Below are 24,306 nucleotides of genomic sequence, written 5' to 3' on the forward strand. Positions count from 1 at the left end.
CCCGCCCCGCCGCGCCCCATGGTGCCGGCGCGGGCGCGGGGCCGAAGCAGAGGCTGCGAGGCCGGCGGGGCGCTCACACCCCGCGCCCGCCGGGCATGGAGAGCGCCGAGGCGGCCGCCTGCGGCTGCAGCAGCCCCGCGCAGCCCCGCTGCTCCTCCTGCGGCTCCTCCTGCGGCTCCGCGCCGGCCGGCGGCGGCGAGGCGGCGGCAGCCACAGCAGCCACAGCAGCCACAGCAGCCACAGCAGCCACAGCAGCCACAGCAGCCACAGCCATGGAGGAGCCGCTCGGGGAGGCTCCGTCCCCGGGGGTGACGGCGGCGACAGCGAGGAAGCAGCAGGGGGTGAAGCGGCATCACCACAAGCACAACTTGAAGCATCGCTACGAGCTGCAGGAGACATTGGGCAAAGGCACTTATGGCAAAGTCAAGCGGGCCATCGAGAGGTTTTCTGGCAGAGTGGTAAGGCAGGCGGAGGGGCTTCTTTTTCCCTTTTAATTTTATATATATATATATATATATATATGTATGTATAATTTTTCTTTCCAACACCTACCTGAGAATGGAGCCGGCTGGGTGCATTCCCTCGGGGACCCGTCCGTGTGCAGGGCTGGCGTGACTCGCGGGGGCAGGAGCCCGGCGGGGCCCGGGTCAGCATCCCACCCACGGTCCCTGGGGGCCGGGGCTTTGTTTGGAGTGCAAATCCTATAGAGAAACTTTTTTTTTGAGGGAGGGTGGCATTATAGTAGCACATCGTTACAGTTTAAAAGGATGTGTTATTGCTGGAAAAATAGGGTGGCTTATTGTTTTTGTTTTATTTTGACATGCGGGTCAACTGCAAACAGTTATTCTTTCCCCAGTGGAAATTCATGCATTAGTGAAACCTGTCACATCTCCTGGCTAACCAAAGCCGCTCACAAAGTACCGTCAGAAGGGCAAACGTTGGCTCTCCGGTTAAAAATGCTGTGGTTCAGTCATACTTTTGTGACCTGAACTTTGCTGACACCTGAAAAAAATCGCCGGGACTGCAACCCAGCCCCATTGGTTTTTACGATCCGTTTCACCGCTCAGCGGTGCCGGCTGGCTCAGGACTTCAAGCAGCCCGGAGGTTGTCCAGCAATAACTCAGCTTCAGCATTTCCTCGTCGGTGCAGCGCTCCAGCAGGGCGCAGAAATGCAATTGAAGAAATGTACACATTAGTCAGAGTTGTTGTCATTTTTCCTTCCCCAAAATATGTAGCTGTTCACAGAGGGCAAGCGAATGAGAGGTGGGCGTTGCATTGAAGACTGCCCAGACAAATAGATGCTTTTCTAAAGAGGTATTTAATGCTGCTTTTCATATGAAGTAGACTAATTGAGTTTTCACTAGACTTCATGTAAAAGCAAGGCATTTCCCTAGTGATGTCGCTGGTTTTGTGTCATTTATCTTTCCCTTTCGGTTGCCTGGAAGCTCAACACACACCCAGAGGCAGAAGCAACTGTTAAACAGAAAATGAATTTGCAGATGCCATGGCTTTAATAAAAGACACTTAATTTGCAACTAAATACCTTTGTGTCGACAGTGAAAATGAGGGTTTCAGCCAAGTTGTAGAGTCATATCATGTATGCTTGCAGTTTATTAGCACATTTGGAGGCTGGCTAAAGAGAAACCAGAGATGGACATCTCTGCACATGCTCGCTCCTGGTCCATGATTTTTAAAGTTTGCTGTCTTGGCTGTTCTACAATTTCAGGCTAACAAAAGCTCCGGGGCTATGTTATATACTAACCATTAGTTTGTAAGGAGATTATTTTTAAGTTACATTACCTAATGTAGTAAATAAGCAAATTCATCAAAGCCACCTTTTTCTTTTTTACAAGACTTGATAAATTAAAGGTGACTGTATTGTAAATGAGATTTGGTTTGGAGAAGGGCCCTCTCAGACGAAAGGATGTAGCATGGATGTCCATCTCCTGAGTTAACAACACACCTCGCCTTTCTGTATTTTGCTAACTGTCAAGCATTTCAGGGGCACAGCTAAGGATACTTAGATGATGCAGTCTGAACTGAATTTATACAGCTGATGCCATCTTGAAATGGAGAGGGTGAAAATCAGAATACCCATGCAATCTTAAATGCGATAAAAATGTTACACTTGCTCTGTCAGCTGGTATGTAGAAGCTAAAGAAATTCTTACCAGGGTGTGAGTTTTACACTGTAGTAATACAAACCTTGGCGTGTGGCACTTCATAATTATTAACTAGTCTACAGGCGAGTTCTGGTGTAACTTGTCTGTTTGAACTTTAACATCTGTGAGTATATGTAAAATATCCACATTTTGTCTGTTTACAGAATAAAAGCTAGTTGTCAGGAATCCAGCCAGACCTAAGAGAATGGAAAAGCCTTTCTTGTTTTCTGACAGTTCCTTTGTCTGGCTGTTGCAGTGCACACCGATTGCTTTCCGTGGGTGAGATGAGAGCACTGACAGGATGACTGATCAGATAGGGACAGAGTTTTCCTTCATCTTTTTCCTCACCCTATTTCTCTTCCCTTTTCTCTCCTCAGTTCTTACTAGCAGGCACTGTTTGTGAGCAGGTTGGTCTGGATGCTGCTCCATGCCCACCCAGCAGGGGATGCTCAGGGCGAGCAATGCCTTGGGCACCGTCTCTTGCACTTGACGCAAATCACCTCCCAGCCAGCAGTGAGGTAGCAAGAGTCCCAAGGTCGCTCTAGTCCAGTCTGTTTGCTTCCTATTCCGCTGCTGGTTTAGGTAATCGTCTTTTTCTTTACTCAGTGGTAAGCAGGTGTTTGAGGCTGTCTGGTAACAGATTGCAAAGCTGGACCGTGGCAGCGACATCGTGTTCCCAGTCATCAGCCTCATCCAAATGATTCTCCTATTTGGCCTTTCTGCCTCTCTTGCCCATTTAGCTATTTCTTTAGCTGTGTGGCATTTCATAAAGATACTTGCGTGATTAGCCAGGCTTTTAATACAAAGCATGAACTTTGGATTTGTCATCATCTGCAGAAACAGAGAGCTCAGGAGCGAAATCGAAATTGGCAGATTTGAGTTAATGAAGTAAAACCAAGGTGAGAAGACAGTTCAATCCAATGTGCAGATGTGCGTTAGTCCTGTGCCATTGGAAATCAATAGCAAGATTTCTGTTGACTTGAATTAAAATAATATTTGGCACTTATTAACAGGTTGCAGATTTATGGACATTGCTTTATTTTCTTTGTCTTTCCTCGTAACCAAGTGGAACGTGATCGTAAAGCTTTCTGCCATAAGCTTTGGGGTAGGTTGTATGATATATTTAGCTTGTTATTGAAAACAACTTACGTGAGTTTGTGTATTAGTTACTGCAGTGACCACAGACAGCATTGCGTGCTGCATGAAGCAGTTAAAATATTGCCCACCGCATGACGTATGAAGTGCTTAATTTTGCCAGCAAGATTTCCTTCATTAGTACTGGCTCCGTATACACTGTGTAACTTATAGTATTTTAAATTAAGGCACCTGTTAGTAAGTGTAAGGATGAAGAGATGATATCACAAGCCTGTGAAGGAACACTCATGTTGACATTTCTGTGGGTGTTTTCTCCACTTGTCATCTTGCACTTAAACCAAAGAACTGAGCTTTTGTTCATGTTGTGTATTCGATGTTTGTTAGCCAAGAAATCCACAGTTACACTTATGTCAGCCTTAGGTAAGCTGTGTATTAACCACCTCTGGCCCATCCCACGCATGGGGCATGAAGACGGTAGATGGTGCAGGGTTCTTCCTTGAGTATGTGATTCCACTGGAGTAAATACTCCTTATAATGCAACTTTAAATTACAGATGGGCATTTTCAGTCTTGTTATCTGTCTTTTCCTGACATGATACAGAAAGCATTGCCTGCATACAAAAATGCATTAATATGAATTAAATTAATAGTAATTAAGGTGGATGGAGCTCTCTAAAACGTGGAAGACACCAGGTAAACCCTATTAGGCTGCCTGGGGCACTCCGCGCAGAGTTTAACCCAGGGGTTCGATACCCCGGCTGGTTCACAGCTCCCTGTGGGTGCTCTCCTGCAAGGTGCTCTGATGAGAGCCACTTGCTCTCCCTGCCCCTGCTGGACCTGGAGCTTTGCTAGCGTTGCTAATTGTTTTGTTATCACCTCTCCTGAAGCATCCTGTATTATCTGCGCTTTCTTTCGGTGAGTATGTGAGTATCTGCCCTCGGGACAGATTTTGCCCTTTGCAAAAGCCAGGACTATTTCTCCCTTTCTCTCCTTAGGCTGCACTTGGGAGGCGATGGGGAGTAGCTGCAGGGGCTTCCCCTCCACCTCCACCTCCCTCTCCTCGCCTGAGAGCCAGGACATCTTTTCTTCCTCCTCACCAGCAGGTGGAGGAAGCACTATTCTCCTCCAGCCGTTCTTCCAGAAAGTTAATTATTTGTGGAATTGATGACAGGCTGCAGCCCAACATGAAAAATGTGTGGTGCATATTTATGTTACACGTGGTGGTGCATCTTATTTATCTCTTTTGCATAGGCAAATAGAAAGGTGTTGCCAAATGAAACTGATTTCAGAATTAAAATCTTGTAAAAAAGAAAAAAAAGAAAAAAAAGAAAAACAAACCTAAACTTTAGAGCAGCAGAAATATTTTTAGTTGCAAGTCCAGTGAAAATCTTCGCTTTGAAACAGTCCTGCTTCCTGATACTTTTGGAGAATCATGCAGGGTTTTTGAGACCCTGAAACAGCAACAGATTACTTGAACGGACGACCCTTGTTTTGCTGATTGTATTTCTCTGTATCATCACAAAACCAAAACATGAACACCAACAATGCCAGCTCTGTCCTGTCAGTAATTAAGGCCTTGTTTGTTTGTGGTGTGGTTTTTAAGGGTTACAAATAACAAGATAAAAATGTGCTTGTGGTTCACTGAGGACAGTGGAAGCCAAGTGTAACGTTTGTCCCAATTCTCTCATCTGCTTTGCTGATATAGAAAATTTGGGTATTCCTCTCTTCCCTCTTATGCACCTGAATTCTCTTATCTTTAATGACATTTCCATATATATATTTCCATTTTTTTTTCTGAGAACTTCTACTTCAGTTAGCACCTGCGTCACTACTTCGTATTGATTGTTATCTTGATTGCTCAGTGTGCAGGATGATGTCCAAATCTAATGCAGAACTGTTTATTTTTTTAGAGGTTCTTTGTCGTTCTTATTAGGATATCTTCCTTTATTGCAGACACCAGTGGAAGTATCTACACAACACTGGTGAGATGTGAAGTGCTTGTATAGTACTTTGCACAGCAGGATCCTGATTTGCGCATGTGGCCTGCACAGCTATGATAATACACTCAGATAATAGTAACGATGGCTTGTGTCACTACCCTTTTTTTATACACGAGAAGGAAAAACTTGCCAATTAAAGCCAAAATCATCAGAAGTATCAGCTAGTTTTGAGTGTACAACCTAATAAAGGGCTGTCAAACTCATTTTCACCGGGTGCCGCATCAGCCTCGCAGCTGCCTTCAGAGGGCCGAATGTAATTTTAGGACTGTATAAATGTAACTACTCCCAGATTTGTACAGTCTTAAAGTTACATTCGGCCCTCTGAAGGCAACTGCGAGGCTGATGCGGCGCCCGGTGAAAACAAGTTTGACACCCCTGACCTAATACCTGATTTTTCCAGATGCATAGGGTAAGTAACATGAGGGTCCTAGAGATGACAGCCGCCTCTTGCAGAGCTCCGTCTCTCTTGCCCTCTGGGCTCTCTCTTTACCCCGGGCTGTTGTCCCTCTGCGCCGTCCAGCTCGGGTCTCCGTTCCTGAATCCTTTTGTGCTCCACTTGCGCTGCTGCCTCCCGCTTTGTTGTGCGTGCCAGCGCCGTGACCCGTGCGCAGCGCGCTGCCAGGCTGCCTGCTTCCCAGCTGCTCTCTGCCAACACAATCTGCGCAGCACTTCGGCGGGGCCAGGGCTTCCTCACCTGAAAAGGGATTCTTGCAAAATGTATTGCCAAAACCTAATTTTTTATTATTCTTATTTTTTTTTTTTATGTGCAAACGGGGTTATTTTAGCGACTCATAATGTGACTAAATCTGGACGGTGTTTTCGTGGTGCTGAAGATGTGTTAGTGAAACTCGGTGTCATCCTTGGTAAAAATTGTACCCAAGCATGGAAATTCTAGATTTGGAATGAATAGAAGTTGGAGAGAGTGTATGGGCTTGAAAATGGTTTTGCTGTTAATTTGTTATTTGTTCCACCCTTAGTTACTAGATTAGACTCTGATTTAAAAAAGAAAAGAAAAAAAAAGACAAAACCCCACTGCATTTAATCTGATGTAATTCACAGTGAACATTGTAATATTATTACAATAGAAGTTACCACCTGGCTGTATAAAATTATTATAGTCTTCACATAAACACTTGTATAACTGAAATGACAAAGAGGACTTCAATATCAAGGGCTGTCATTGGGGGAAAGGCACTAGAACAAAATACTTGTTTTCCGTACTGAGAATTCTTGTTGGAGAAGCAGATTTGTTCAAGGGAGTATGGTTCAGTGGTATAAAAGTCTGAATTAATCACTAGCCAGTAAGGGGTCATCTGAATATGTTAGCTTGTCAAATCTTTTACCAAATTAAAGAACAGCATGTTCTTGCTGAGCTTGGAGTGGGCACCAAGTGATATTCCTTCAAAGATTTTGGACTCTTTTACAAGTGAAGAAATTAGAACTTTCCAAGAGTGTTGCTTCCGTATTTTTTTTTTTTCCATTGGATTGAGCGATTTTGGGCAGATCAGTTAACTTCCCTGTGTCTCAGTGTATTCCTTTCCGAAGGGATGCTACTTAATATGGGGAAGTTAGGCTAATTAACAGGGCACATTTTGGCCTGATACATACCTAGTGTCATCCCTCTAAATGTGAAATTCACAACAGAATTGGAGCCGATGTTTATAATGCAACCTTGAGCTAAAAACACTATAAAATGCCCAAGTGTTATTACAAATGGTTTCAGAGCACCATATGCTAGAGAATGCAACAGAATGGAAATTGCTTGTACAAAGTCTTTCATTAGATATGGCTAAAATATACTACATTTTTTGGTGGCATGTGTTCTAAAAATTATTATTATTTTTTAAGAACCGCAATGTGGATTTGACATGTGGAGACAATTATTGTATATATTGTAGTTTGGGGTCATACATGTTGAATAAAACTGTGTGGAATGTGGAGTTCTTGTGAGCAATTGTTTATTCTTTACAGAACTCTAATCCTAGTTAGTCTGTGTTTTGTCTGGTAAATAAATAACTAGAGAGTCTTTGCTGGAGTGAGGAATTGGGAGGAGGCACGTGGTGGCTATGACAGTGCCAAGGAAGAATGCCGAATGTGGGTTGAAAACTAGTTCCAGGTATTCCAGCCTTGAACACCAGCAGGTCAACATGCGTACAGCCATGGTAATCCAAACGTGTTTCCAAAGCCCACATACTAGGGATTCGGAAATTGGCTGATGACCTTTGCTTTGATGTGGGCATCTCCCTGGCTCGGGTCTGTGCCTCCCGTACCATGCTTACGCACCTTCTGTCCTCACAAACCAGGATGCTGACGCCAGAGCTTCTCCTCTTACTGTACAACCACGCTCCTCTCGGCAGGACACCGTTGTTCTCCTCATTGTCGCCTTGTACCCTCTTTCTGCGTCAAGTCTGACTAAACCACATGTTTTCTGCCGCAGCCCTGGATGATGCTCCGAAGCCAGAAGCACAGGTTTGCCTCCAGGCTCGGGGTGGGATAGGAGCCTGCAGCATGGATGGCAAGAAGCAGCGATGGAGCTGCAAACTCGTCCACTGTGCAGGGCGGCAAGAGCCTCAGCAGCTCCTGGCCTGGGGCTGCTGCCAGTGCCCAGCTCTGGGGTACAGTTTTGATGGTTTGCATGCCACCAGTAACGGGCGTGCTGGTGTATGAATCTCTGACCCACAGAGAGTATTGATCTTGTCTCCTGCTTGCCTCCTACATAAGTTGGGATTCGTCTCTAAATCACCCTGGTGCGCACCTGACACTTTCTAGAAAAAACCCTTGTCATTAGCCCTGATGGGTTGATGTACTTGGGATAATTGGTATGTCAGAGGAAATGTCACAGATGAAAAGGTCTCTGACTAAATATGCAAATGATATTTGTCAGCATTTCCCTCAAATGTTTTCCAGGAGATGTGGATACAATGTGTGTCCATTTAATAAACTAAACTCAAAATAATCTCCACTTTGCTAGATATATGGGGAATAGCTGGGGGAGGTGGGCGGGGAGTGAACTACAAAGCAAGGTAAAAACTGCATATGTGTGTTGTTATATTTGATGACCAATTCATTAAAGCCATAAGTGTATCCAGGCTTTCAATAGTGTTCTCCTGCTGTTGCTTCCTGTGCTCCCTGGCTACAAAATCAGTCTCTATGGCTCTCATTTGTCTTTCCCACATGAAAGACTTTGAGCATCTGCAAGTTATGATTTGAGAAGTATCTGCTTTTAAACAGAATATATTTATCACCGTGTCTTCACAGGCAACATGTACGTTGTATAAATTAGGGGATCCTAGACCTTTGAACACTAGGGGGCTGGGTGAGATACTCCGTGAGCGTATGGTGTCTGGCCATACCCATCAAACATCCTGGACCCACACCAAAAATGCCAGATGTTCAATAGATGTGGAGGCCCTCTTGTAACCTTTGCTGAGTGTTGCAAAGCGGGGAGGGTGGAGGAGTGAGGTTGTAGCCATCCTGTGCTCTTGCACTATTTTAGTACTCTCATTGAGCTCAGTATTTTTGATACTTTTTGAACTAAAGACCATGGATCAACCCTCAATTCAGTCTGTTAAACTATTGCATGGTATAAATGTTTGTGTTCCCAAACTCTCCAAAGACAGATGGGATTTGCTTCCAGCTCTGGTGGTTTACAAGACATCAGCCCTTAAAGCTGCCACTGGCTCTCAATGGGTCTTGCTCAAGTGTGAACTTTTTCAGGCCCTGTTCCTACCAATGGAGGAAAATAATAAAATACTTTCATGGGTGGTTCTCTTCCTTTAAAACAAGCAACAACAACAACAACCCAAAACCCCCCCAAACCCAGCCACACAGCAGCTATGGGAAGAGAGGTTGGTATGGCTGGCATGTTCGAAACCACACTGGCCAGTTGTAGGTGAATGCAATATCGCAAAATAAATGCAGGTCTTTTGGTTTATAAGTATTAAGAAGACAGCTGAGGTCGCTTAGGTTAATGTGTGACACATGTAACTGTTAATTTCTGGGTGCTTGCTGGGCCTTCCCCTCTCCCTGCCGGCATTTCCTGTCTCCCCTCAGCCCCATCTCCAACATGGCGCCTGAGGCCCTTTGCCACGGGGTCCCCTGGGATGGTGGTCTGGGCAAGAGGAAGGTCTCCTGCGCCTCTTTGTTCCTGTGGAAAGATACAGTGTCAAGTTTGGAGTCAAGTTTAGCCATTCATGGGTAGATCAGAAAGATTCAGGTCCTGTTGTCGATGGAGATCTCAAAGCCTCCATATCATGTTTCCCAAGCACAAAAAGGCATTTCACCTCTGCTACAATTTCTAACTTCCCTGAAAATGCTTGATGGTGAATGAGATTCCCCTTTATCTGAGGTACAAGTGTTATTTTAACAGTGAGTGTGAATTTTTTATCATAAAAGGTAGTAATGATGGTTGGATAAAAATATCTATTTGAGCCTTGTGGTAACTAAGCAAATGTTCCTTTTTGTTAAACGGTGTTTTGTTGTGGTTTTTGTTGTTGATGCAAAAAGATCAAGTATTTTGCGCACAAGTTTGACAGTGGAAGACGGCGAAGCATTTGTTAAAAAAACAGCTCCCGGGGCAGCTGTCATTTATTTGTGTATTTTTGCCATCCCACTCTGCAGAAATAAAATCTTGTAGCTTCCCTGGTGGAGTTTGGCTGGGGAAGGAGAAGTGAAGGCCAACTGGTCCCTTGGGTGGCCAGGGACACCCAGCACAGCATGGAACTCGGCAGCGGTTTCGGCAAGGCTGTGCTGCGGGTTGTTGTTTTGGCATGAGGAAAAAAAAAAGCCTTTGGGAGGAGGATTACACAGAATCACGGAATGATGGAACGGACCTCCAGAGATCACCTAGTCCAACCTACCTGCTAAATCAGGTTCACCCAGAGCAGATTGCACAGGAATCCGTCCAGGGGAGTTTTGAATGTCTCCAGAGAAGGAGATTCCACAACCTCTCCGGGCAGCCTGTTCCAGGGCTCTGACACCCTCAAAGTAAAGAAATTTCTCCTCATGTTTAGATGGAACCTCCTGTGCTTCAGTCTGTGCCCGTTGCCCCTCATCCTATCGTTGGGCACCACTGACAGGAGTCTGGTCCCGTCCTCTTGACACCCACCCTTGAGATATTTATAAACATTGATGAGATCCCCTCTCAGCCTTCTCTTCTCCAGGCTGAGCAGACCCAGCTCTCTGTCTTTCCTCCTAAGAAAGATGCTGCAGACCCTTAATCATCTTTGTAGCTCTCTGCTGGACCTTGTCGAGCAATTCCTTGTCTTTCTTAAACCAGGGAGCCCAGAACTGGATGCTGTACTCCTGATGCAGCCTCACCAGGGCAGATTAGAGGGAGAGGGGAGAAGACAGGACAGTGCAACCTTCTCGGCTGGTGCCTGCTGTAATGGCACACAGCCTGGAGCACGAGAGAGCTGCACTCCAGTGCAAGGTGAAAACACCTGTAAAAATACCTGCTGGAGGCAATACAGGCTGAGCTGACCTGCAAAGGGACACAACTGAGAGGCGTCCACATTGCCTTCTTGGGAAGACGCATTTTGAACCAGGCCTATACATGAGCATCCTTTGCGCTTCTTTCCTTGTCACGTTTGTTCTCTTTGGGGTGCCGAAATAAGGCGAAATAATGAAAAGAGTCATCGGCTTAAGGTCTGAATCCTGTAGGAGTCTGTTGTCACAGCTGCACTTTGGGCGCCCAGGGGGTAAATTGTTTCCCTGAGGTTCATTTGGAAAGTCTGTGGTGGAGCTGCAGCGAATGCTGAGGTCGACCACAGCTCCAGCACTGTGCTGAGCCATTCTGTTCCCTGTATGGGTGTAACCATTTCCAGAAGGTTGCTCATCAAGCGAAGGTCCTCTTTCATGGCTGTAGTCATACTTTGAAGGCATGCTGCCAATTTTTCCAAAGCCCACCAGCTGTTGTGTCTTGGAGCCTGGTCACTACTGCGTACCACTGTTGATCACCCATTGGTACCACTTGGTCACCGCTGTGTCCTCACAACCTGGGAGGAACGAGGGCCTTCTGCTAGACCATGCAGTGCCTTTAACTCCAGACCAGGGACTTGCCATCTTTTTTTAACAATGATTTCTGCCCCCTCCTCCCCCAACATGTAGTTTGAGAGTTTTCTACCCACCTCTCTGTTTTGGTGGAACAAATGTATTCTCTCAGTTCATCCTGTCTGGCGTTTCACGATGAAAATATGGTGTAATGGGACCTGTGAAGTGCCTCATTGAGGGTTGTGCATTGCTCGCAAGGAATTCACTGGGGAAAAGGATTTCATGCTGTACTTTAACCTCCTTCCAGCCTTTCTCAGATGAAAGGAAACCTCTGCAGCCGTGAATGTAACTGGTTATCATTACTGGATGTCATTACTCACTCACTCCAAGTGTAAAACAAAAAATTGCATCCCCTGTGATGTCCGTGGGTAAAATGCTGCTCTCAGTTACATTAACACTGTTGTAAACTGAAGAGTAGAGTTTGGCCCTTTGTTTCAATTGAAATATTTGTTTAACACAGGCAAGGACTAAACAATACACTTGAAAGCGATTTGTGTTATTGTCTGTAGCGCAGAGCTTGTATTTTATGAACTGGCTGATCATAAAGACAGCATAAATCATGTAAAGCATTCTCATTTACTTTTTCTTTCTTTTTTCTTTTTGCAGATGGGGCTTGTAGAGTAGAGTTGCAGTCAAATGTCTGCTCCAGGATATTTTAGTTGAACTGTGTGAGTCCATTAAACAAATGTAATGGCTTTTTGGAAAGAAGCGCTGCATGTTTTAAACCAAATGTTTTACATAGAGAACATCTGGGTAGTTCTGGGTGTTTGTATGTTGAGCACATCAGACAGCAGCCGTAGTGAGCTCAGCTGGGAGGTTGCCTGGGATGTAGTTGTAGGATATGACAGTTCAGTTGTTATGGGGAATAATTCCTATGAAGTATTGCCATAAACTGAATGTTTGGCACAAACAGCTATATCTTTGTTTTACTCTACACCCAAGTTATTATTCTTATCTGCCCAGCAAAACTCTAAACGATGTTTAAACAACTCAGTAAATGTTGGCACCTCTGAGCTGCGGCACGCGTGTTAAGGCAAACTTGAGGAAGCTGTAAGTGTTAAGGGGAAACAAAGCTTGGTATATTTTCAGTGAAGCACTGTTGATTATTTTCAACGAAACACTATTGATTCCTGCCATGGGCAACATAGTCCAAGTTAGCGATGAATGCAATGTGTGCAAATGGTTTGTGGGGTCGAGTTGGAAATGATTGATGTTCCAGTGGTGTTGCATGTTGTTGCTTTGAAGAATGTGAAAATGCAAAACCAGTGCAATGCCTGTAATTAGCCTGACATTAGAGTTTATTTGGGCTACTGGAAGAACTTTAACCTGGTTAAATTAATAAGCATACTTTTACTTCACAGCATCAGAGGTAATGCTTTTCCAGGAAATGTAGGAAATGTTGAAAAGTGTCTTATTTGGGAATTGGTTCTTAAATTATTTCTGCAGTTTAACTGAGGAATGCGTGGTTCAAATGAGATTAAAGTTGTAATTTCCAGAGTAGCAACGCAGCTTCCCCTTTCAGGATTGTTTAAGTAAAAAGTTAAACAAAGTGGGTTAGGCAGTCTCTCGCTCTGGTCCCTCGTGGACAGCAATTCACATTGCGTAGCACTGCTTTAATAGTCCTGCTCGGTCTGACATGATTTGTGGTATTTGCCGAGATGAACTTCTGGACAGAGCAGTGTGAGAGGGAATTGCTCCTCACCCTGAGGAAGGTGTTATGTCCAAGTCTGTGTGAAGGTCACTGGCAGGGTGGACTGGGAAGCCTGCGCTGCTGCTGTTGCCCTACCTCGCAGCTTAGCTTTTGGCAAGGGGATCCCACAAATCTTGAATGTTAACTCTCCCTTGTTCAACTGGCCCCAGCCAAAACACGTGCCAAAAAAGGTGTCTGTGCGTGTTGAAGAAGGGGGCAATAGTCCTGGAGATCACAGGGTCTGGAGGAGTTCTTTGCCAAAAGCTTTCCATCTAGAAAAAAATATTACTTTGCTGTTTGTCCCCTCCAAAGTTAACCCTCCCCATAACCACTTATAACAACTGCCGGCAGTTGTGAACAACTCTTCTAGCAGGAAACGTTAGAATTACGTATTTAAGGCTGCAGAATTGCTTGATCACCAGCCACTTAATTGTAGGAAAGCATAATTCATTCCTCACACTCTCACGTCTGTTCCAAGCCCAACTGGCTGCACGGAGCAAGAGTGTTCCTGTGTTACTCTCTTCACTGAGCCATTAGGGTGGCCCTGGTAATTTACTCTCAATAAACAGAGGGGAGCAACAGGAGTTTCCTCTATCTTCAGGGGTATAAATATTTCTCAGACATCAGAGACGGATGGGGAAGAAATGTTAGCAAGCTCCTTTCCTCCCTCTGTAGCAATTCCACCACGTTCTGTCATAAATTCTAGGATGGTCCCTTCCAAAAAGGGACCATTAAATAGGTAACATCCAGGCAGAACAATATAATACTGGAGGAATGCTTTTACAAAACCAAATTTAATACTGCAAAGTGATCTGCAAGCCCTGGAGCAAAATAACCTGGGTGAGGTTTTGATACACACGTTTGCCAATCTTTTTGTTTTCCAAGAGTATTTTTCCAGATAGGATGTGTGTTTATGGTTCGCTGGATTCCCACCAGGAAGTGACGTTTCTATTTCAACCCGCCTTATATCAATTTAGAAAAATATACTAGATATTGGTGCTTCTGATAGTTCTGTGTCGTTAACACTTCCAACTGCGCTGTTTACATGCATTGTTGCGCAATGGATCCCTACTCATCAATGTTAATCCAAAAGCCTAAACTCTATAAACTCAGCTTTAAAATCTCTCCACACTTCAAAATTCTGCTTAGTTTAATTAGGAATTTGAGGTGGTCAGGCATTATGATACTGGGTTTTAGTGAGCGGTGTGGTGCCTGAAGGTATGGATATTTCAAAAGAAGAGTCTTCCCAAGTTTTCCTTATACTATTGTAATTTTCATGGTGAAATAGCACTTCTGTTTTTCTTTGAAGGACTGCAGAACCAGGAGAGAAAAATTAAAAGATCCACACAATACTTTGGTGGCAGAAGAGGCGTTGTAAAGATGTGCAAAGCTCTTGGAGGTTCTGAGGCTTCTCTGAACTCACAGAAACTTTAATGAAAGAGAGGGAATAAGCTGATTTACATTTATTTACCCACAACTTCCCCAAGCAGAACATACTAGTGAATGAAAATGCGCTGTTGGGTGGCTTCTTGGAAAAAAATAGTTCTAAGAAAAGAGTTTAAACAATGTCCAGCACTCTTCCTTGTTTAATGTGAATTACAGCCTTGCACTGATATAGCATCTTTCACCTAAACATGTGCAAAATCACTTTGGAGACTTTGGTAGCTGCTAAGGTTACCATTATTTAGCAATTATTTAGCAGCACATTGCAATAGTTTGCAGCAGTTGCTTAGAGGGTGTGAATTACCCCATTTCCAATTTAAATTATTGGGAGGAATTACAGGAGACTGCAATTTTCAAACTGGAACTCAATCCAGGCACCGGGGCTTTATACCTCTCATCTTTAGAAAGTTATAAAGGACGTTTTCTAACAAAGTAGCCAAAATCTTGAGTTCGTGTTTCATCCCCAAATCAGTGCCTTCAGCAGTGTGCACTCCTGCTTTGGAGGATTACTTCAGCGTGGTTCACTGCTTATTCACAATGAAAACCAACATTGAATTAAAGTCCCTCTCTGCTGCCCCAGGTTAGCATTTTGCATTACATCAGCAGCTGTGGTAGCTGTGAGATCAAGCCTCAAAATTAATGTGAAATCGATCTTGCAGTTTTTGGAGGGGGAATCTGTAATACTCATGTAACACTGAGAACAGTAAACTTGGGGCTTGTGAATTCTTTCACTCCTCTTTAACCTGACTTGCCAGTAATTTAATTAGTGCTAAACAGTCTGCACACAGCCTTGCAGAAGTTAAAAGACTGACTGACACCGGATTTGCTTCCAGTGACTTTTCCTCTTTTGCACATGTGCTGGATGGACCTGCGCTGTGTTTGGAAGTTAATCAGTAATGATTGCACAATTCTAACCTTATGTAAACTATGATATAAACAGACATGATAGAAATGGGTGCTACCAGGTTTTTTCCTACTTAGAAGTGAAGTCAACTCTTTTTTCTGATTTTTCTCCCCTCTTCCTTCCCCCTGCCTTTTCTTTTTGGTTCTAACAAAATTGTAACCAGGAAGAAAAGCAGTTAGACTTTGTGAAATCCCAATTCAGTGTAGCATTTGGCTTAAATGTGGAAGCCAGAAATAAACATCTGCTTGGCAACTTCACCAGAAGTTAACTGTAAATGCAGTTTTCATCTTTTCAGTGAATATGGCATTCTGTGCTGGTTAACATCTATTAAGGGGGAACGATCCATAGTTGAGGTTGTAAAGCACTTTTTTTCTTTTAATTACAGTTATGAACCTCCGTTGCCTCTGGGAAATCCCCTACCCCAGATTCTTTCCAGATATAATTTCTTATGTGCCAAAACATGAACTTCCCTTGAAAGCTTGAAGGTAGTTGGATGGGATATTTGTGGGTTACTAGACTTCGGAAAAGAGATTGTGTTCCATCGATCAGTGCATGACAGCCCCAAAACTTCAATTTAGCCATTTTTTTTTCTATAGTCCTTCAGAATTAGATCATAAGACTGCCTTTTTTTTTTTTTTGGCAGACTCAGTTATGGACGTTTTAAAGTATTAGATATTACACCTTTGGATATTCAGAAGGATACGGAGTTATGTTTAGAAGCGAATAAGAAAAAATCTAAGCAGTCCCACTCTTTTCTCCAAGTCAGCACAGGATGGGGTCTGTCCCAGGGTGCCGGCCTTGGGCTCCGGTCCCGGCAGGCCAGGGCTGCAAACATCTTTAATAACCTCGTCTTGTCACATCTCTGCTTTTGAGCAAATCCTTTGCAACCTCTGCTGTTACCAGGGCAAATTCGTTTTGCTGTGGATCACGGGGGATTGAAGTGGGTGCAGATTTGCAGTAGCTGCTATTGGGACAGTGAGGAGGGGTGTGAAGGGGCAACTTGAGGCAGCACTATGGGCAACGCTTCGTTATTGTTAGGGATGGTGATCACCCGTAGGATCTTTCTTCTAAAACTGAATAGCCTTACGACTCAGAATTTCAGTAATGCTGTATGAAACTCTTTTATTTTGGGAAGGGAGAAGTTTGTTGGTAGATTCCTGACATACATCGGCGGACTGTCCGTTTCTGAATTCTGCAGCCCTTCCTTCTCCCTGTTTTCAACATTGACTGCCTCACAGTGAAGAATCAATAACCAGGTTGCTAACTTGTGGTTTTAAATGCTATTGGAAGTCAGATCTGTGCTAAACTAGATGAATGTTTTTTTAAATTCCTAGTGGTAAATCACTCCTGAAATGATTAATACAGAGCTGTAAGATCCATCTGGTAGCAAGGATGACTTGAGGCCAGGATTCTCAGTGTTAAATGAAGAAAGGTCTGCCAGGTAAATTTACCAGAGAATGCGTGGTGTAAGTATGTCAGGCTTCATATACCCACTGAGGACAGCGGGTACCAAACAATGAAGGGATGTAAATTCTCCAGTAAGGCAGTAGTTACTCAGGAAATGCGCTCACAAATCCTGTTAACAGGCACCGTATGCGGGGGTGAGGAAAGAAGTGGAGGAAGGGTGTTGTACGTGTTCCTCCTGGCACCCACTTTGTATATGTACAGCATAAATGTGTTCATCTGGTGCCTTCTACTGCTTATTAAATCTTGGTTCCACAGGCGTGTTTTTCTCTGTGAATAAAGGGAGAACTAGAAAGAAGATATAACCCCCTTGCCTAGTATTTGTGATTGGTTAATTCCTCTTCAATTGATGAATTGTTAATGATATCTTATGATAACAGCAACTGTGTCCAGCAGAACCAAAAAAGGAAAATTAAGCTCGAGGTAATCATACCCTCGTTCTACAAGAGGCACTGACACATTGTGCCTCAGCTTATGCAAATAAAATTTTGATTTCACATTTATCACACTGACTTGGGACTTAGAGTGCCTTGGTGCAAGAGTGAGTTTTTCTACAGATAGTGAGTGATAGAGTGGCAGTAAATCAGCTTTGTTTTTTAGAATCATAGTCCTTTTTATGTGATACATTTGGAAGAGAGGAATGAAACAGATGTTTGCTGTATGTTTTTACCATACAGAGTAAGGCAGATGTAAAAAATACCCTTGCCTCTTAAAAGCAGATGAACTCGAAAGGTGCATCATGGCACGTGCATCCTTGCCCTTTATGTGTGCAGCTGCTGGCTTGTGACAACAATAGCAACGTTTTGTCTTGGGTAACATCCATGACATGAACAACCATGCAATGGAAGAGAGCAGTGGGCAGAAGCCCTGAGATTTAAATCAGCATCTCACTGGGTGCAGATGGCACTGGTTACTGCTTCAAGCAGCTCCTCTGATTGCTGCCTAGTTTGCCAACATATCAAACAATAGAGTTGGGCCGTTGATAAATAATTAATAAGGATTTTGTTGCATGCTTATCTTCCAGGCAGTATCACCATGGAGATGATCTGGCTTTTAGGATCTGAAAAGCAACGATCTCCAGAACAATGGCATTGTGTTGACCTTGTTCTTTCTCTGAAAGAGAGTGCTCTCTGAGATGCGTTAGCAAAATGCACAACGCCAGGCACTAGTGTTGCTTCAATTCACTGTGGCCTTTTGTCCAACTTTGCAGTGAGTGCATGAAGTGTTTTCTATGACCACGCAGAAGCTCATTCTTAGAGATGCACGTCCTGCATGATGCTGTTTGTTACTGCAATTGGCCTGGGATTAGAGTCTCAAGATAGCTTTTGTTCAGCAAATGAACACAGCAAAGATATAGTCGTGGTGGAACAGGCTTGCAAGAAGTCTGCATGAGGATACCTTTGCAGAACCCTTTGGATGCTTCGCTTCCCTGTAGGAATATCCATCCATGGCTCCTTCTTCCCACCTGGAAGATCCAGAGCCCAGATAGACAGTTATTCAGCCCATCCCATGCCTTTCCTTTCTCTCCTTTATGTAACCTCTGGAAGTGCCATTTCAATGCAACTGTGTTATCAACCTCCTTATCATTTGATTGCAGCAGCCTCAGGGACCACTCAGTTTCATAGCTTTGTTTCTCTTCCTCTTGTGTTGGCAATGTCTGGGCGAAGAGCCATAGGCAGAGACTCCCCTGGAAAAAAACATAATACCATGCCAGACTTTGTTCCTTCTTACTCAGCTCTGTGGAGCTGGAGAAAGGAACAATGTGCCTTTTTTCTCCCCACCCCAAAACATCCTCTGCTCTACCTTTCTTTTCTCCCCCTGGATGAGCCACCTATTCTTTACCTCCCCACCCCTGTTGGCGCTTGATTCATTGCACTTTCCACCTTGGCATCTCCAAGAAAGGAAGCAGAGCTGTGAAACCGGCTGGGCTCACCCACTTCCCATTGCTGGGTGGGGACGGCCTCAGCTCACAGCTTTCAGAAAGGAGAAATTGATGTGTGTTTAACCCTCCCCTCCCTCTTCACCCAAAGAAAATGGTTTTTAATAATTTAAGCTGCACTTCTGGCATATCTCCCAGTGGCAGCAAGCCAGTTTCCCTTCCTTGGGAGCTTGTACTCTCTGTCCTGATGTCATGTTCCTGACTGTCCACAGTAGTACTGCAAGAGCCCATTGGAATTTGCTTGAGCACGGGTGGTATGCACAAGCGCTGGAACCAGCTTAAAAGTCACAGCCTCCATGGTGGAGAAAAAAAAAGCAGTTTGTTCATATCTCGCCACAGTCCTAAAAATAGCCTTGATAGATAATAAAGGGTGGAAGATTGTTTTCAGTGGGACTGAATGTACTGCATGCAGAAATTGCGGGGGAAGGCTCAGGGGTTTGTGTCATTCAGGTGGTCAGTCTCGGTTACAGCACCAGCCGATTTAAAAACCTGTGACTTTTGGTACTGTGGCTAATTCTAACTTCGTTAATATTCACACATCTCAGCTGGAAATGAGGCAAATGTAGGTTCTTTTATTTAAAATAAACACATGAACTAACTTCCTGAAATCAAGAGAAACAGCTTTACACTTTGGTGAAAATATAGCTTTGTTGCTCATCCCATAAATGATGATGCCGCAGTGACTCAGCAGGCACAGAGATTTGATATGGAAGTGGACACCTCCTGTCTGCCGTGACCTTTGCCAGATGTTGAAACTTCCAGATGTTCCTCTGTACACAGTGCTGTTGATCTGCCTCTGTAAAAAGAAAATTCCACCCATTTTGCTCTGCCCAGCAGCCAAAAAGCTCGTAAAGGAGGAGAGACATTTCTCTTACAGATAGGACTGAATGTACAGAGACCTTTGCAACCATCATCTTTTTGAAGTATTTATAGTTTAATTCAAGCTATTTGTACCAAACTAAAGCATAGAAGCATGAAGTGTGTTGGAAAACACTTAATATCTTTCTACAGCAGTTCAGAGAGCGAGTATAAATCCTCTTTCCAGCAAATGGAGACAGGTGATTTATTGCAGCCTTGAAGAGAGCAGCTTATTTCTCCACGCTTCCTGCCCAGCAGACTCCGCAAGCTGACTCATGGAGGGGTGGGAAGCCAAAAGCTGTGCTCCCTCTTTCCTACCTGCTTCTGGAAGGCAAGAGCCACGGTGGAGCGGGGCCTGTGCTCGCGCAGAGCCATTTGGAAACCTGGACGTATTGGAGGTTCTTCTCTCCCCTGCGCTGTACGTTTTGGAGACGCTCTTCTCTCTACCTGCTTCTGAGCAGAGGCTGGTACCAGAGCAGGCGGCGCAGGTGGAGGTGGTCTCAGTCCATCTCTGGTGCTCCTTTCTCCCCCTCTGGCCCCGTCTGTGGGACCGTGTTGCCATCAGAGCTGCAGAGGAGATACCGAGGATGCTTCTGGTGCCTATGGCCAGTGTTGATCCCCGGAGGGACCATCACATGGCCGAATTTCAAGCTGTGACCTTGGTGCTTATGCGTATATTTAACTTGACATGTGCGAGCTGTCTCACAAAAGTCAATGGCCTGCTCGCATGTGTGAAGTTAGGCATGTGCTAAAGTGTTTTGCCAGATTGGATACTGTGTTTGTAGGGGCTTTGGGTGAACTTGAACCTGTTTTGTCGGGGTGAGAGGCTTTAGATTTCATTATTAAGAATCTGATATATTACTCTCTCTGAGTGCAAGGTTATCTGAAATTCTCATTAAGACAAGAAGCTAGGAAAAATACAAATTCCTCCACTAGTAAAGTTACTAAAAATACTATAATTAAATTATCTAAGTCTTAAAACCAGTAAAATATATTGAGAAAGTGTGGTAGAGCTATAAGTACAGTGTTTTGAGAGTACCAAAGGGACTAACAGCACTTTCTCTGCAAATCTAGAGCTGGAATATTTGGAGTAGTTAATGTAGCCGATGTAAAAAAGCATGTTGTGTTTGCCCTGCTCTTGATTCATAAGCTGTGACCCTTAATAAATTTTGATGTTGCACATAGTGGAGCTGTTGCTTTTAGAGAAAGCAAGGAAAGTAAGCAGGCAAGCAAGAAAGAAAAGGATCTAAAGAATGAACAAACAAGTTCTTTCAGAAGGTATTACTCAACTGAGATGATTTCTTATTAGGTTTAAGTTGTTCGGGTTCATCATGTACCATATCTGGCAGCAGTCCTGTAAGAGGGGTTTTGAAAAACGGAGCCAGCTCTGTCTGGTGTTAAAAGCATAAGCACACTTTGACAATGTATTTTCTGGAGTATATTTCTGAGTAAAATACATTTCATGAAATAAATTCCAATATTGATATTTTAGAATACCTAGAAGAGAGGCTTGTTTTACAGCCTGATACCACAACATACAGCTAGGGATATTTTGCTCAGAGATATGAAAACAATGAAAAATATAATAAGGACTTAAAATGTGATCGTGACTCATAACGTTTCTGTGAAATACTAAAAAAAAAAAAAAAGCAAACCTGTACTGCTTTCTTGTTTATGTTGTTTTTATTTTTTATGTCAGTAAACTTAAGCTCATGTACCCTTGCTGACACGGTCTGAGCAGACTGATGCAGGTGAAGGAGGCTTGGCTGGCAGAAATCCCTTTCTGAGAGGGGAAGAGCTGTCAGGAACGCTGTCCCGCTGCTCCGTTAATCTCCCTTTGGGATGCCGCCTCTGACTGCGACATTCTGCTGACAGCCGTCGCTTGCCGCTTGGCCATTCGGGCCCGGTCACCAGCAAGGCCATGTGCTCCTGATGGCCTTCGAGACGTGGTGCCTGTCCACTTGGGGACTGTGCAGGCTGCCAGGCAGATGGCACCGGGTAAAAAGTATTTACTGAGATGCCTTTGAATCTTTCACTTCCCCGAGGCTCTTTTTGAGGGGAAAAATAGCAACTGAATGTGGAGAAAGGTGTTGGAAATTAGCTTTTAGTAATGGGATGGTTAATTAAGGAGGGTGCTCCTGTGATATGTTGCACTGTTTGGGAGCGAGAGGCAGGCAGTGATTTCTTGGATGCTACTGTCCTTGTATCCTTTGGGAGTCCAGTTGGCTTTCTGTTTCGATTTCCTCATCTCCTAAAAGCGGGTGAATAGTGCTGTCTAACCACTTGCCTCCCAAGGTCTAATTAATAAGCAGCAGCACTCTGCTTTGAGTATGCTCGTTTGCGATATTATTTTGTTAGTACGTGCGAGTGTCTGAAGCAGAGAGCTTGTACTGGGAATGCGCTGTGCCCTGGCTGAGGGGCTTTGCCTCCCCGCCAGCGCTCTGGCTGTGGGTCAGGATTGCAGGGTATGGTCCCAGCATGGGCGGGTGGATGCTTAGTAGGGTCCATGGACACCCCATAGACACCCCTGGAGTTAAGATAGTTCACACCTGCCGAGTGTCTTTCCCTGTTTCTAAATGCCAGTCACTGTGATCTGAAGTAGCAGAGGGAGGGAAGAGGAAGCCTTGAACATTAAGAGCCAAGAGATGTGTTTGGCATGCTTGCTTTCCTTATGTTGGGCTGAGCTCTTGCAGCCTGGATGTCACAGACAAAATCCCAAGTACTTCAGCTGGGCTGCTGAATTCTACCCCTGCAACTGGTAAGTGATGTTTTCAGGAGAGCTTAAGTACCCTCTTCAAAATTTGGTTAAACTTTTAGGAATGGTCTTTATAAATTAAGGCTTCTAGGTGCCTTAACCACTTTTCAACATGGGTTGTGAGACTGTAAACTCTCTGGTTGTGTTGAAAAATATGTTCCCAGGGAACAGATCTGTCTGCGCTTGAAGATTAATCCAAACGTATATTTACAGAGTGCCGCCACGCTTTTCAATCACATTTGCATTTTTGTATCTAAAAATATGTGTTTTCACATGTGCAATTATTCCATGGAGGCCATTTGCACTCATTATGTGCAGACTTACAAAAGTCTTGCCTGTGAAGCACAGAGTCAAGTTAGTAGGAGATTGGCGTGCCCTCTAGGGTGCCATTATTACTTTACCAGCCATGAATGGTGAAGAATTTGCTCCCCGTTGTATATTTGACAATGAAACCCTTCTTAAATTCTTCCTCAGAGCCAAGTACAAGGCTGTCTTTTAATAAAAAAATGTGTTTTTACCCATGTCTATATTTATTTCTTGCAGGAATGCACATGCTGCTCCAAGAGCCACCCACATCCTTCTTGTATACAGGGTGTATTTGCATTTGCAGCCTTTCCCAGTGCAAACATGGGAAGGGAGAAAAATCCAACCTCATCTTTAGTGTTGGTTGCTTTCTCCATCTCTAGAATTACTTGGAGATTATCTTGATCACTCATTCAGTTTAAATCTGTTGTATTAGCTTTTCTAGGACTATGTGCCATGTAGATAAGACCATGGTTATGTTGTTACTTTTAAAATCTCCATACCAAATGTTTGGGTCAAGAGGAAGTAAAGAATTATTTTGGTTTTGTCATGCAAATCGATTTATGCCTTGAGTTCTACTTTTTTTTTTTTTTCTGTTGTCCCAAAGTAGGATAGCACCTGAGCATGAGCTTAATTTTAAGCATGTGCTGAAATCTTCAAGAATTCAAGGGTATGGGGCATGTGCTTAATGATTTTTTGAACAATGTCGCTTTTCAGAGTTGAATGCTTTGTAGGAAACCTGATCCTTTAAACTAGCTCCTGTTTATGTGCATTTCAATTTTATAATATTGTAAGTTTTTCCCTTCTTTCTTCAATATCCTCGATGCTACATCGTATAATGAAAAGAGTACCAGTCATGCCATTTGCAATTACTGAAGTAGGCAGTCAATTTTATTATTTTTTCTGAAAGAACTAGGGAATCACAGATTTACAAATGTTTTCCCAGGAGAGGTCTGCAGTAGTTGGCCGCATAGAGTGACAAAAGTGTTGTTTACCCATAAAAGGGTGGTCATCTCAGCAGGTCAGTGATGTTTTTCAAAGACTTATTGTTGATTTTCAACTAGCTGGTAATTTATTCCTTGAACTCTGGCTTACAAAAATAAAGCAGGGTAAATATTGAGTATAAAAAGGCCGTGCTGCCATTCAGTATGCACAATGCCCTCACCTCCCCTCTCCCACCAGCTTCTTTCTCTCCATTGTTGGCTTCTGCATTTCTCGTAGGCCATGAGCTGACCTCTGCGATTATTTATGGCGTTGCTCAGATAAGCCCTTTTTTTCACAGGCAACACACATACACACACTCACAAGGACTGTTATAATTTGAATTTATATTGCAAGTTCAGCTATCACTTCCTCTGTTCCCACCCTGCCTTTTGGAAAGATACCCAGTCACACGATGTGCTTAAAAAAAAGGTTGCTGATTGAGGAAGGATGCAGGAAGGATATGGTTTTGCAGTGATTGCATAAGTGCCATGTCGGACCTAAAAGCCTTAGGTTTATATGAGGACGAGTTTAGATGTGAATTTCAAAGATTTATTTCTTCTGATTTTTAAATAAGTCCTAACTCCTGAGCAGTTTGCCTGACTTAGAGGACCCTGGAGCAGCCTGTGTTAATGTGATCCTCAGTGTTTTAACATGGATAAA

General features: G+C 43.8%; 1 protein-coding gene across 1 annotated transcript in view; it reads left to right on the forward strand.

The window, feature by feature from the left end:
• Positions 1 to 30: 30 nt before the first annotated feature.
• NUAK1 (NUAK family kinase 1) overlaps positions 31 to 24,306 on the forward strand; it is a 50,175-nt gene continuing 25,899 nt past the window's right edge. The window contains exon 1 of the mRNA XM_065658248.1: positions 31 to 458. Coding sequence (XP_065514320.1) covers positions 96 to 458 — 363 coding nt within the window. The 5' untranslated portion in view covers positions 31 to 95. The remainder of the gene's footprint in view (positions 459 to 24,306) is intronic.

The sequence above is a fragment of the Caloenas nicobarica genome, chromosome 1 (genome assembly GCF_036013445.1).
Source record: "Caloenas nicobarica isolate bCalNic1 chromosome 1, bCalNic1.hap1, whole genome shotgun sequence".
Classification (NCBI taxonomy): Eukaryota; Metazoa; Chordata; class Aves; order Columbiformes; family Columbidae; genus Caloenas; species Caloenas nicobarica.